At 37.1% G+C, this 15,634-nt stretch overlaps 1 protein-coding gene across 2 annotated transcripts in view; it reads right to left on the minus strand.

Moving 5' to 3' along the window:
* col2a1b (collagen, type II, alpha 1b) overlaps positions 1–12,873 on the minus strand; it is a 50,031-nt gene extending 37,158 nt beyond the window's left edge. Inside the window, exons 1-9 of one of the 2 annotated variants that reach the window (XM_024270235.2) lie at positions 12,320–12,872; positions 9,021–9,230; positions 6,447–6,463; positions 5,963–5,995; positions 4,455–4,487; positions 4,162–4,215; positions 2,292–2,393; positions 1,681–1,758; positions 164–208 (exon numbers count right to left, since the gene is read on the minus strand). In XM_024270235.2, the coding sequence (XP_024126003.1) occupies positions 164–208; positions 1,681–1,758; positions 2,292–2,393; positions 4,162–4,215; positions 4,455–4,487; positions 5,963–5,995; positions 6,447–6,463; positions 9,021–9,230; positions 12,320–12,413 (666 nt within the window). In that variant the 5' untranslated portion in view covers positions 12,414–12,872. Of the gene's footprint in view, positions 1–163; positions 209–1,680; positions 1,759–2,291; positions 2,394–4,161; positions 4,216–4,454; positions 4,488–5,962; positions 5,996–6,446; positions 6,464–9,020; positions 9,231–12,319 lie in introns of both variants that reach the window. The other variant, XM_024270236.2, reaches the window with a different exon arrangement.
* Between the last annotated feature and the right edge of the window lie 2,761 nt (positions 12,874–15,634).

The following is a 15,634-nucleotide window of genomic DNA, read 5'->3' on the forward strand; positions in this document are numbered from 1 at the left end:
AAAAAAAAAAAAAAAAAAAAAGAACCAGCCAGTAGACAAAGAGGAATGTGAACACTACAGAAGGGCACTTTGCAATTATATGATTCAACTACGAGTTGTAAATGGATCTCTTTTGCAGCTGCAGCCGCCTGTGCATTATTTGGGAAGTCAAGCAGGTACTTACAGGTGATCCTGTGGGGCCAGGTGGTCCTCTGGGTCCCATGGGGCCCTGGGGGAAACACAGAGGAACAATCTCAGATAATTATAGATGATTTGCTCTTTTACCAATCAAAAATTAGAGTAAGACTTTACATTGTTGTTTGATTTCGGTGCATTTTAGGGAACATTTTACTAAGCAGACAAAACTATCACCTGCTTTACCCTGAAGCTACATAATACTCAACAGCTCCACTTGTCAAAACCATAACTCGTTTGAAATTCCTCAGTGGCATTCAGACCATTTTCTCCTCCCAGTCCTTCTTTTCACTCCATTTTTTGCACCCACTCCTTTCTTTGGCAATTTAGCAAAGCAAAATGCTATGAACTTCTAAACTCAAATTTGTAGGGAAACTACTGCTGTTTTTGGATTGTGGTGAATATTTTGCACCAGCATCTGAAACTTGATCTGCTCAGTGAGGCCTTCTATCTGGACTCACACAAGTCCTTTTAGTTTTTTACCACAAAGTCATGGATCAGTGTTTAACAAGACAAAATTACAGCCTGTGGGAGTGATAAGACGAGCTCTTACTGCCTATTCTCCTCTTGAACAGCCTGATAAAATCAGGTGAAAAAGGAAAGGGGGACTCCAGTGACTTTGTGTAAGTGAAGTTGTTCCTTTAAAAAAAAAAAAAAGACATTCCACTGGACAAAACCATCTCCCTTTCACTAGTCGTGTTTTTGTAAATCTTCATTAAAAATTCAGAGAACGCGGCCAGAAAAAACACGACACCCCGGCACAGTGGGCTTCAGAAGTGCATGAAAGTCACCTTTCAGCCTCCACCGTAGTGTGGTTGATGCTTATCAATGAGGCTCTATATGCCTGCATTTGAGTAAGAGCTCTGTTCAAGTATATGTAAGACACATGTTGGTGTTTCGGGGGTTTATAGGGAGACTTATGATCAAATATGTTGTGCTTTTTAGCTCTCAGCAGCATGGAAATACAAAATAAACTCCAGCTGGGTTGATAATGAGCTTCTATTGTAGTGAACTCTCAGACAGACGTGTGGTGGGAACATCAGCGGGAGAAAAACCGCACAGTCTGATGCTAAGTGTAGATATCTGATCAATCCCAGTCCTCCTTTACGTCTCCAGGGGTCTCAGACTTCTTCTGGGCTGCAACACAGTTAAGCTGCTTTGTGGCTCTTATCAACCCCCAAGCATAGTGCTAGCTCCATTATAGGCAATGAAAAGCAAAGAGAGTGATTGAACGGCTGTTTTCTCCAAAATAATTTTCTTTTTTCCAAATACTTGGTGTTATATTTCCACCTTTAATTAATACAATGCTCACCTTTGTTTTCAAATCTGGATTTTTTTGGAAAAAAATCTGTTTATTTCTGATTCCTTTATTCCGTGAAGGGTTTAAATCCAAAGATTCTCAAATTAAAATGATGGTGAAGCAGATTCTGACTTTTGACAATTGCTGTAAAGAACATTTAAAGACTGAAGTTTCACTTTATGTATCAACAGTCATGGATTCCTCACCATTGGTCCTTGCATCACACCCATTTGCGCAGAGCCAGCTTTCTCATCAAAACCGCCCGCCATCTGAGCAGCGAAGTTCTGGAAAACACAGGATGGTATGAGGGGCCGTACAAGACATTATTTATTCTGAACCATTCACATTCATATATACTCTCTTTCGCATCATATTTAAAAAAATATATATGTATGTGAAAGACAAGTATATATGTGCGTGAGAGGACCATCACTATTGTGATTTATGTCATTTATCTGCAACAGGAAATTAACTTCAATAAAAGTCGAAAACAGCAAATATGGATTTACTTTGGCACCAAACATTTTGACCCTGAGCTGAGACTCGCTGCTTCATTTTGGCAAACACAAGAAGCTTCCTTTTAGCAGCAAAGTGCACCATGTAAATTATGGAGAACAAACAAAGTTTTCACAAAGACTCTGCATTCCACCAAGAAACAGACCCTCATCTCCTTCATCTGTACCACACCACCTTCTTCCCTCCCACTACTCCATCAAAACATGAGATGTCATTTAGTTTCACTGTCGTTTCTCCATCCACTCTCGTCCAAATTTTCCCCTAAAATTTAAGGTTTCAACTTCATTTTTGAGACACTTACTCCACCAAGGCCAGGGGGTCCGTTTGGTCCTGGAGGTCCAGGGGGTCCAGGGTTTCCAGGGGTGCCAGGCTCGCCGTCTCTGCCCCGTGGACCAGGACTCCCCTAAAATATAAGAGAACATAAACAATTCAGAATTTTTATTAAGCAGTTGAAATTATTATATTTATATATTATTATACTTATTCTATTTTCATGGTGTGAATGTTTAGTAAGTATTCACACTATAGTGGTTCTCCTGCTCTTTTGTGTACATTTTTGGCATGTTAAAACTCAATCACACTTCCAGCAATTTCAGCAATCTTGGTATCAAAATGTTCAACTCGTTCAGGACATTACTGATTGTATTTTTGGTATTCATAAAGTTTATAGTTTTTGAAATATTGAGCAAAATATGCCCCAGTTTTTATTTTACAGGCTAGCTGTTATTGACTAGGTTAGACATTTTTTCAGGGTTATTTTAAGGCTAATTTTGAGTTTTGCTAATATTTTAGCATTCTACTAGCTTTGTTATGGCTAAAATATAACTTTTCAACTTCCTTAGGCGTATTTGGAGTTTAGCTCATATGTTAGCATCATGCTAGCTGTTTTGTGACAAATAGACCTGTTTCAAGTTCTTTTGGCAAATTTGGAGATAAGGTAATATTTTAGCACTATGCTAGCTGTTTCGGAAAAATTAGACATTTTAAAGGTTTTTTTTTTTTGCTAAATTGGCATTTAACTAATATTTCAGCTTTAGCATATTTAGCTATCAGTTTCAGCATTTTTAGGTATCAGCTCTAGGATCTTTAGCAGCTACATTCAGCTTACAGCATTCACACTAGCATTATTGCTGGTAATGCTATATGTACCTAGTTAAAATAGTTCTGCAAATCCACATTGAAAAAGGAACACTTATTAAAAGAATAAATTACAATGCAACATAAATGAGTGTTGCTTTGTGGATAGAAAAAATACCCTAAAACTTTATTAATTGCAACCACTTTGAGATTAAGAGCAGTTCAGATAAATACTTATAGCAGAAAAAACACTTTTGTAACAGAGTATGCTATGTCTGTCAGCAGAAAACTATCTTCAAACCAAACTGACAGTCTAACATGATGGAACTTGACTTTATCTGATCTGCTTTTTTTGTAACTTAGAATAGCAGCCTGTCATTCACAGTTAATGAAATTGTTGCAGAGTCCTTATAGAGAAAACTATCATTCTCACTGAAAACCAATGCAAAGAATAGTAAACACTTGCCCTCACAGGTTAAAGCGTATGCTGATGATTCATTGTGCTTCATCAGACGACCTTGCATACCACAGTGCATGCAGTGACAACTCACCCCACCAGCAAACCCAGAACAAAACCTGTCCTTGAGATGGGAAATTCTGCTATTAGCCAAAGCTAAACCCACCTTGTGTTCGAATCTGCATAAACACGACAGCTACATGACATAACTCCACGCCTGCAGTCATTATCGCATCCGTAATGTAACATTAATGAGGCGATCAAAGGCTTGCGAGCGCTGTAACGCTGCTTTCCCACACTGACTGATTGTCAGGCCTCTGAAAGGAGCCAAGGTTTACATTATGAGTCTCCGACAGGCTCACATCTGTTAAACAACCCAGACCACACAGTCTAATGGCAGCACCACGTGATTAGCTACCCCGAGTTGGCTGGTGAAAGACTGCCATTCTTCAAATCTGTGCAGTGATATCCCCCCTCTTCAACCCCCGCCCCTGCAGGACACACAGCTACTGCATTCAATCCCACATACTGTACATGTAATCGGAGCTGAGGGTGACTTCAGATTTTCAGGGGTTCAGTGGGAGAAAATTCCACTTAAGGGATGAGAGGTGGCATTTTTTTTTTTTGAGAAACGAACCTTCTCTCCTTTGTCTCCTCTTGGTCCGCGGGGGCCTTGCTCTCCTGGTGGGCCCTGGATGAGCAGGAGAAGGAGACAATGACACCAGCTCCAGGTATTCAATCTAAAAATAGGCACTAAAAAAATCAAGTTCTTTTTATAATTACTGTAAATTAAAAGCACGTGTTTGGCCCTCTGGATGACATTGAAACGGTCTAAACTTTACAAACTGCAAGCTGTGTACTTTATAGTACAGTGGCCTTTAGGAGAAGCCAGGAAGGGAATTAATAATAACAATAATAATAATAACATACCATTGGGCCAGATGGTCCTCTTGGTCCTACAACCTGCAGAAAAGTAAAGAACAGAATAAATATATTTGCTTTTATTTCTGCATGTGTGTATACGAGACATTTAAACACAAGGGGGCTTTATCTTTTTCTCTCATCAAAACCACTTGCTAGCTGCTAATCTCAAAGCATTACGAGAAACATACAGTAAACAATAGCCTCTTATTTCCTGCCACAAACTTGTTCTTTCTTGGAGGGGAAAAAGTGTTTCCAGGTGCGGTCTGCAGCCACAGCAGCAGGAGTTTACTCTCTGATGTCCTGGGAGGATCTACTGTATGCAGAGCTGGTGAGGAGTCTTGTCGATCAACAAGCTTCTTTCCTAGAAGTGCTTGTTTTTTATGTAGCCTATAAACTGTTCTGTTGTTTGAAGATTTTTTGGGGGGCATTCATTTATATATATTAACACAAAAAGAGTTTTTATGTATTTAATGCACCTGTGCTTTAGAGCAGGAGTCCCCAAACTTTTTCTTGTGAGGGTCACATAAGTGTTTTCTTCTCTGATGTCGGGCCAGGGTCCGTTTGTAGGTGTTAGGGCTGTACATACATTTATCAAATATCTGCTTTAAGTGATTTGAACCTCTCTTTCAAAATCTTCTTGGTTGAGGTCATGATGAACTGGTATCAAGAGGGTTGGAGCCGCCCTAAGCTGAAGGCTGTGTGGAAGTTGATATAATGCTGATACTTGAAGGGACTGGCAACGACTTATTGGACATTAATGATAGTAGAACCAGTTTGCGGCTGTTTCTTTTCCTCACCCCCCTTATAGCCGCAAACGTAAAGGTAACTAGGGATGCCCCAAACGTTACTGGACCAAGAGCTTCAGAGAGGACTGGAGATGGTTTCAACATTCTGTGTCTGTTCTCCTTGTCCGAGTAAAATCTGATTTCTGGACTGACACCTCTCTTGTCTTCCTTTCAGAGAAAAAGTGTAATAAATCGCTAAACGTCAACAATTTTGGTCGCACATAGCCAAATTTTGAATACCTAATTCATGTAATCTTCACAAAAAAAAAAAAAAAATAATTATACAAAAATATTTTTAAAATTAAACCAATTCTCTCCCGTTATAGTTCAGTCTCCAGAAGGGTGGAATAAAAACTCACATTCTATGTGGGTCTAAATCGGCCAGATTGAGAAAAAAAAATTATATAGTGTTTGGGGGGCTGGGCAAAAATGTGGAGGAGAGCCAGATCCGGCCCGCGGGCCGTAGTTTGGGGGTTTTAGATGGATATTGTTAAAAAGGGAATAATTTCCTGAAAATAATCAAAAGTAAATATTATTATCATATCCTTTAGTATATTAAAGCATTATATCATAGTGTGTGATAATTTACCAGATACTATACCTTACCTTTCATCACCATACAATGCAATATTATGCAATGAGCGAAAGACTTTGTAGACACATTACCAAACACGGTTGGACAGTAAGGGTTTTTTTTGTTGTAATTAAATGTTTGTGGTGTCAACTTACATCTGTAATGTCACCAGGTTCACCCTTCTGGCCCTAAAGAGGAAAAGCAAAGACGTATTAAAGCCTGTCAACCCCTTTGTGTGCACAGTTTAAAAATTAACTCCAGAGAAACCCTTTGACTTTAGGGTTGAAAACTGATCAGAAAACCTCTAAATCTTGAAAGTATCACCTACAATGTAGCTTTATTCCATCCATCAAGCCACTTTGGCTCAAAAAAATCCTTAATTTATCATGTACTTTAAAGCAAAAACATAAGGGATTTTGTTTTTCTTAACTTTAGGCATTAAGGGGTTAAACCCAAAACCATGGGACAGAGTGTGAACAGGAAACTGCTTTAATCCACCTGTCAGATCTCCTTCATATCAAAGACACTTCTAAATCCAGAAACTACAGGACTCTGCAGCAGACACACTTGTAATTGTTGGTGCAGACACAAACTCACACACAGACAGAGAGGTTTAGGATATATATAAAAAAGCCTCACCTTAATTCCAGGTACTCCTGGTATTAGGGTGATAGAGACAAAACACAAGAGTTAGAGATACCTAAGAAACAACACACATGTGTACTACCATTTCCATGAAACTAAACAGGCTGTATTTCCCCCCGTAATTAAGAATTCCAAAGACCGCCACCAAAGCTTAACATTTGTGCAGGAAGAGCCCATTTGGACTGAATAAGTGCTGGTTGACCCACTGTCGCACACAAGCAGCTCAAAGTGAAGCAGATGCTGTGAGGAAGAAACAACTAAAATCAAAGGAGGAACTGCAGGTTATCCATTTCAGCACCATGAAATCCTCAGGGTTGCAGGATGTGTTGGATCACTGCAAAAACTCAATCTTTAATAAAGTTGATTCAAGAAAAAAATGTCTCATTTTCTGTTTTGCCAAAAAAAAATATTCTTATCAAGAAAGTATTTTCAAAGCAAAATAATATCAGTTTCAGAAAAATTTTCTTGCTGCATTTGCAGATTTTTTGCCTTTTTAAAGACAGATTTTCACAATTGTAAACATATTTATGTAGGGGTGATTTGACAACAGTTTATTGACTTGATTACTCTTTGACAACAAGTGCATAAAATCCAACAAGCATTAGCTTAAATGAGCCTAACATGACTCCATGTTAGGTTATCAATGCCAATTTATTAATTTGAGCATTTGTGAGCAATTCTAAAGAAGATATTGTGTCTTGAAATTAATATTTTTACCATTTTATTATTGTTTAGATTCTTAGAAAAAATATGTGGATGAATGATTTTTATCCAAAAACTTAAAAAGAATTGAAAATTTCAAAAAATGTAAAAACATGTTCTTTAAAAAAACAGAAAAATTAAAGTAACTAAGGCATTTTTTCCTCAAACTCAGATTATATTAATACTAAAAACATTCTTGATTTAATGATTTTTTTTTATTTTTGCAAGACAGCAAATAAGACAATTTTTCATGAATTAAGAATCCTTTTACTTACCTAAGGTTCAGTTTTTGCAGGGTGACCCAGTTTAACCCTTTAACACTGGAGCTCCAGTGTTCATGTACTTTGATTTACTGTCATTTTTTTTAATTGTTAACATGATTAACGTAATTCCAGTGAATTACGTTGATTGTGTTAACGATTAAAAACTTACAGTATTTTAAATATATTGTGTTAAGGATTTTCCGAGTTCAAGCATTTTTTCCTCACAGGTCAATACACAAGCATGCATTTAAAACAGTGACACCTCTGTTTTCACTGATGCTCCTCAGCCTGTTAAATCTTTCCAAGCTAGCTAGAATGGAGATCTGTGGCATCTGTGCTTTTTTAAGAAGCCATGTTGCTTTTCAAATGTGGTGAATTGCCTCTCTCGCATAATGCGAGCCTTCAGCGGCGAGTTTCGCTGCCATCAGATCTGCAGAAATCCACAGAGAGGATATAGAGTAGAAATGTGAGGCTGTGTGTGCTTCACTGAGGTATTTCCTTAATGACTCCCACATGTTTTCATGATACTCAGGGAAGAAGAGAGTATTCAAACAAGATGGGCCCAAGGTGCTATGGAAAAATAACAGTGAGGGCTTCTTTGCAGTGAAATATTGTCTGATGTGTCACTGATCTCAAGGTTTTTTTTAATCATTTGTTTGCTTTAGGGACAGAAACTGTATTGAAATTAGTACTGCCACGACTAGTCGGCTAATCGACTATTAAAATAGTCGACAAGTAATTTAATAGTCGATTAGTCGTTACTTTATATTATATAGAGTCGGAGTGTGGTAAAGTTGAAAGTTATAATAGCATTATGGTAGTTTTTTGGACTATTTTGGATTAAGGTTTTTATGCTAGTTTGGGAGTTTAGCTAATATTTCAGCTACATGCTAGCTGTTTTGGCTAATTTAGTTTTTTTTCTGTTTTTAGGCCATTTTGGGGGTTTAGTTAATATTCCAGCTAAATGCTAGCTGTTTTGGCCAATTTATGCTTTTTTAAGGCTATATTGGAGTTAATCTATTATTTCAGCTACATGCTAGCTGTTTTGGCTAACTTAGGCTTTTTTTGTCTTTTAGGCTATTTAAGAATTTTGCTAATATTTCAGCTACATGCAAGCTGTTTGGGCAAATTTAGGCCTTTTTAAGGCTATTTTAGAGTTCAGCTAACATTTCAGCTGAATGCTAGCTGTTTTGGCTAACTTATGATTTTTTCAGTTTTTTTAGGCTATTTTGGCATTTAGCTAACATTTTATCGGGCTATCAACTTCAGTGATTTTAGCTATTAACTTCAGCTTTTTTTAACTATCAATTTCAGCATCTTCAGCAGCCAAATTCAGCTTACAGCATTCACACTAGCATTAGTTAGTTTAAAGCTAATGATGGTTAAGATGTGTTCTTTACATTCAGTTTGCGCATGACCCAATTAGTCGACTAATCGAAAATTAATAATCAGTGATTAGTCGACTATTAAAGTAATTGTTTGTGGCAGCACTAATTGAAATTACTTCCTGGAAGAACATTTTTGCAATTTCTTGTCCCCCAAAAAACAACATGATAAAAGCAATAATTTATTTATGATAGGTGTGAGATAAATAAATTACAACCAGGGCGCGTAGGCTCGTCAGAGGGGCAGATGGGGCAACACTCTCCGAATGGGATTTCCGGTTTGGGGCAGTCTTTTAGCTCCTCGCAGGTAATATCATCGCACAGGAGGGATCCAGAGTCACACACGCAGATGCGACAAGGCTCTGGTTTCCATATATCCTTGTCATTGTAACGCTGTCCATCTTGAACACAGCTAAAGTCATCATCCTCTGTGTGTGTGAGGTCCCAGTGATGGACACCCACCGGTCCAGAGAGTTAGGGAGGAAAAAGGAGATTAAACATCAAAAGAGAAACACATCCGTCACATATAATTTGACATTGTTGCATTTACTGTGTCACAACAGTCATTTATCATAGAGGAATGAAAACAAAACAGATATTTTTGCTCATAGAATATGCAGAACTTCACATTAGAACTCTAGAGAAATAATCTTAATAAAAAAAAGCTACGCTATTTTAAATTATTTTGATAGTTTTCTGAATTTTTGTTAATATAAGCTCCTTATTGACCCATGAGCAGGCCAGTATCTCCTAAAGAGAGAATTGTTCCAATCAGGAAATCTGAATATGAAGACTTTTAAAAGAGCTTGATAATGCATTTCTCAATTAACAAGTTATCAAGTTAACACATAATTAACAAACAAGATGTCTACACAAATATCCAACAATCCCTGAGATAAATGACAATAATTCACATTAACATTTGCATTGAAGTCATCAACTTACTAAAAACCTCAATAATATTTTAAATAATTTGCTCATTTTATGACTAAAATAATTTATTTTTCCTGAATTCTTGCATGCAGTATCTTAATTGACCACATGGTGGCAGTGTAGGACAGCAGAGTCGGATTGGTGCTGAATAAGCCTCTAAAAAGCTGCAGAAACTTCAGTCCATGTGCTTGAATTGCTCCACAAGTTAAATATGGGGCAAGTTTACATTGTGGGAGGAACTCTAATTTAGTACAGAATGGACAGACTTTGCATTCAGTAAATCTTTTTTTTTATTGGATCACAGCTCACAAAAGAAGCAGAAGGTGATCTAAATAATATCTCATGTGAAAAATGCAAGAGATAAAGATTACTGTCAGCGCTGGAGTTTATTTTCCAGTCTGGCAGAGACTGTCAGCACCTGCTGAAAGAAATGCTCTGATTGGAGGTGGTGAACCGGAGCCGACAGGTGAGAGTAGTTCATGCCTCATAAACGGGCCTAAGGGTATATGGGCTGCAGAGACGGGGGAAAGCAGAGGGTGGCAGTGGCACTAGCTATTTACTTTTGCTCCGACTTCAGGTCTAGGTAACCCAACGGACCTCAGCGGCAATGAATGGTCCCTTTCTGGAAGCAGGTCTGAGTAGACAATTCACAAACTGTTACCTTGTATAAACATGGGGTGCATTTTAAACCCCATCTGGAGCCCACAGCTGTGTGGGATGCCAGTTGAAACACGTTCAAGAGAAAAAAAAAGCAGTACGCTTTTGTGCGCATACCTGGCGGTTTTGATGTTAGGTTTTACAGGCCTGGATGTACTATCAAAGGGATATAACAGTTTTTCCATTGGCTGAGGTGTGATCCTGATAGTGGACGTTATGGACTTCCATCAAGTCACTGACTAATACAGTAGAGACTTTTCATCATAGCAGATAATTTGTTAGTCTGCTGTCTGTGGTGCTGGAGTCAGAGGAGTAAACAAAACTGTCTTATAAACTCACAAAAGTAACCCAGATGTGCTTAAGAGAAGCTAGAATTTGATCTAATCTTACTTTACTCTCTCTTGCCAGCTGTAATACTTATTTTTTCTACTTTCTGATACTTTTACGGTTCAGTAGAGCTTCTAAACTTAAACTTTCAGCTGAGGTTTATTGGAGGACAGTGAAGAGTCTGTGCTGAGGTTACAGTCATACCTCTTTACTTTTCAAAGACTGAACTCCCCTCCAAAAGAAAAAAGGCTTCTGAATTTTATCCAATAACTCTTTGTGTCTGAAGGGGTAACTTGAAACTCCAAATTGCTTTGACACAACTATTTCTCTCCCTTTTCACCTCTACAAAAAAAAAGATTCTCTTTGCTTTGAAAGCTAAATAAGCTTGATTTGTTAAGAGGAAATACTTTGCTTCTTCAAATGATAGTAATAAAGTCTTTGTCCCATATTTTTTCCATTCCCATCCCTTCCTCTGGCTCTGTCTCTGTGGGCTGACTGTCACACAGTACTAATCTCCAAAGCAGATGGAAATGCTTTAATCATTTGGAACATTACTTCTGGCCTCCTCTGGCATTTTTAGTGTCTCTTGAAACGCTAAATAATGATGGACAGCTCTTTACAGGTGCACAAAGAATAACCAAAAGTTATGCAGTCTAGAAAAAAAAAGTTCTAGCCAAAAATAGCTTTTAATTTGAAAGTTTAGTTCAAGAATACTTTGGTTAGTGATCCACATTTTTGCCTCAGCAAGCCAGGATTTGTCTGAATGCCCTCTGACAGCAATGGAATGTGAACAGTTTTCACCAAAGACCCTTGAGCCTGACCACCTTTCACTTTTTGCGCATCCCCTCCCCCCCTTTCCCATATAAAATGAATCTGCATTCAAAAGAGGAGTCTGCCAAGGCTCCCAAAGCATCCACAGGTGTCAGACAGCTCAACTTTAGCAAGAAAAGAAGAAATGTGTCGCAAAACTGGCCCAAAATCATGGATTATATAACTTCACCCTCATTTTTTCCATGCCCTAAATTTAATATTTACCTTACATATATAAACTCCTAAGGTGTCATCACCTATAAAAGTTTTTGAAAGGAGCAGCATCCAAATATCAGTAGACTTTGTGCGTCAAAGTGGTTTAAGGATGAACAAACAACCTTAAAATTCCAAATCAAAGTCAAGATTCTGTGCGTAAAAGTGCATTAAGGATGAACAAACCACCTTATAATCCAAACCAAAGTTCAGATTTTGTGCGTAAAAATGCGTTGAGGATGAACAAACCACCTTAAATTCTACAAAAACAAAATCAAGATTCTGTGCGTAAAAGTGCATTAAGGATAAACAAACCACCTTAAATTCTACAACAAAAAATCAAGATTCTGTGCGTAAAAGTAATTAAGGATAAACAAACCACCTTAAATTCTACAACAAAATCAAGATTCTGTGCGTAAAAGTTCGCTAAGGATGAACAAATCACCTTCAATTAAAATTATGGTTCAGAATCTGTGCGTAAAAAAGTATATTTTGGAGTAAAGACTGGCACAGAAGGAGAAACGCTCTTCACCTTGAATTCAACTTTTTCCATCAGAGAAATAAAACGCTCACTTACGCTTTCCATCCAGTTGACATCTCACAACGGCTAATAAACAAAGTTGGGTTGCTGCAAGTAGCAGCACAGTCCTGGAATCCAAAAAACTAATCATGTCTAAATATTAGACATGCACGGTCCTTATGGGAGAAAGAAGGGTGCGAGGGCAGCAGAAGAGGCTTCTCTCGGGGTTTAGTGCTTTTTGTCCCCTTTTACAAAAGCCGGATCATTGGACATTCACACTTCCCAAGGAACCAATGGGGGAGAATCCAGCGGCAGGACCCGGACCTGCAGCAGACACTCAGCACCGACCGCTTGGGGCCAGACGCTTTGGCTTTATGTGGCCGTTGCCTTCAATGAATCTTCGTTTATTCCTAAATATCAGCCCGGCCCCTTTTGCCCCCCTGTCAGGTTGAAATCTGAGCCCCATTTCCCTCCCATTCTGTCTTCCAGGTTTCATTATCCCGGCCCCAGACCACTCCTTTCCACACGTGCTGAAATGCGCCCAGCACGACTGGAACTCCCCCCTCCCTCCCCATCAGTCTCTCCATCCCCCGTCCTCCTCGGCTTTATAAATATTTGCTCCAGAATTCCGTCCCGACGCAAAAAAGGGTCATTTGTGCGCAGAAGCGTTTATATTAAATCGCATTTCTTCATCATGGATATAATGCAAGAATGTTTTCCCACATTTTTTACTTTTAAAAATATTAATTTGTAATGAACAGTAGAGTGAGTTGCTGCTCTGGAGGATCTGCATGACATTAGTTGAGTTCCTGAGCTTTTCAACATCAACTTTTAAACATACAAAATTGGGCACAGCTAGCTATAATTATTATTATTATTATTATTATTATTTTGTACCATTAATAAAAGCACTGAAACTAACTTTAAGATTTGTAGTTGCTTCTGAACTTGTTTCAAAGTTGGATTGTTTTTGTGCTAACTTTTTTCTGGGTCAGGAAAACTAAAACATTCAGGAAAACAACTTAAATATCGTTGAAATGAAACCACAATAACTCTCCAAATTAGCATAGCAAACTGAAAATGTATCCCAATATGAAAAACCCAATAATTGTGTTGAAGACATTGACTGTATATAAGAACTGGACTGAGCAAACCGCCTTACTTCCATGTTCCAAATAGGAAGTAACGCTGGGTTGCAAAAAGGCCAAAGTCCCATTGACTTACATGGAGAAACAGACAGTTATTTCTCTGTCATTTTATATGTTAATATTTTTTTACAGTCAATGGTTGAAGAGAAATGTTTCATTGTGGCTCGCTGGTTAATGAAGAATAAAAACACAACCAGAATTAAGGTACACCAGATTATTCAGCAGACCTTCTATTTTTGAATTAATTCAAGGATATTAAGTGTGCCTAATGGAAAAAAAACAACAACAACAAAAAAAACAACTAAAAGTCAAATCATTTTCTCTGATTTTAATTTTGTTTTTTTGCAATAAATAATCACTGTTTAATCACGTACTTCTACATTTGCTGGATTGAGATGATCCTATGTAACACAAGGTGTCTTTTATTTTGAAAGGAAGTCATAAACAGAAATGACTGTTGAACGTAATAGTATTTAGTGATAGTATTTTCTCTTTATGTGTATGTTTTATGTATGGCAAAAAGCATCAATTAATTTATATATTTGATAATAGTAACAATATTGTCTTTATTTGTCTAAAGGGTGAAGTCAGACTTTGTTCAGTAAGAAATCCCCTCCAATGGTTCTTTAAGTGTTGAAGGTTGGACAGCTCTGGTAAAAACCCTTGTAGAAATGTTTCTGTTAGTGTTGTCAATGACAATGACTTCTATTTCCAAACAGTTTGTCATATAGCTTAATTTTTTTAACATAAAAATGACAACACAACTTTAATTAACTGTCATTTAATTTGGTAAAGATCCTATACAATTTATTTTAGTCAATATTAATCAATATTGTCAGTTTTAACATTTCTTAATCAACAAACTTCAGTTTATTACATTTCAGTTTTTGACTTTTTGTAGGACTTTCTTCAGTCCTAATAGAAAAAAAACACAGTTTAAATTTTCTGAGTCTGAGTGAATTTCATTTAAGACATTTTTTAAACTAAACTTTCAGAAATATAAGAAGTTTCCTTCCTCCCTATTAAGCTCCTGCTTTAATAACACCTGACCACACCTTTTCACACCTGCAGACATTTTGCAAAATATTGTTTCATCCCTTTTGCTGACGTTCATGACACTTTTCTTAAAAATCAGTGTTTCCTTCCATCATATTTTCTATTAAGACAAAGAAACAAACAAACAGTAAAGCAGTTTACCTATGATTAATGATCATTTCCAAATATTTAATTTCCATAAACACATGGAGCGGCCTCTTCAACTTGTGAAAAAGCATCTATGAAGTCTCATCTCCCCTCATTTCCTGTTTTTTTATTTTATTTTTACAAAATATCAATTGTTTCAACTGATCAGGAATATAATCAGGAAAATAAAAGAGACAAAACAAAAGTATTTTTTTTATATATTCTTAATAATGTTAAATATTATCAAAAAATTACAAAACAACATAATTTAAGAATGTTTTAAAACAGAATTGTTCAGTATTCTTCTGTTTTCATTGGATATTGATTTTGGAACAAACTTAAATGTTTCTCTTTCTGTCCTGTTGAGGATGGGGCCGGTGCAGCTTTCCCTTTTATAGTTTGATTGTGTCTTAACAGTCTTAAGTCAAATAATTTAATTTCTTTAGCCTTTTTCTCATCAGAACTCTGGACGGAGGCTCTGTCATATGCTGCTGAGATAATCAATCACTTTAGCAGAAGGATCATGCAGATCTGGGAGCTGTTTTTTCTCTTCAGCTTTATTTTGGTGTTCAAATGTGTTATAAATAGCAGAGGAAAGGGTCTCTGTTTCCAATATAATGATCCTCAACTGTTGTGACCCCGCATCCCTGACCTCTGACCCCAACACATTTTACTAGAAACAAATGCAGCTGGTGCGTTTAGAACGTGCTGCAGATTTTCTTTTTCTTTTCTTTTTTTTTTTAATACTAAGAACTATGGTGGTCAGACAGGACAAAAAAAATAATAAGTTAAATAAGTTAGTTGGATGTGGGCTGATTTTTAATAAATAACACTGCCAGTCAGTGATCAGGAAAATGGATAATTAGTCTCTGAACTCTGATGTAATGATTTTAGGACACATAAAAGGTGGTGTTATTATGTAATTGAAGGCTTAATTTTAAATACCTTGGTTGCTTTCTTCTATTATTGCAAATATACATTACAAACATGTTAATATTTCTGTTACTAAAAGTCTTTTTTAAAATTCTACATCATGTGATTT

The sequence above is a fragment of the Oryzias melastigma genome, linkage group LG5 (genome assembly GCF_002922805.2).
Source record: "Oryzias melastigma strain HK-1 linkage group LG5, ASM292280v2, whole genome shotgun sequence".
In the NCBI taxonomy this organism is placed as follows: domain Eukaryota; kingdom Metazoa; phylum Chordata; class Actinopteri; order Beloniformes; family Adrianichthyidae; genus Oryzias; species Oryzias melastigma.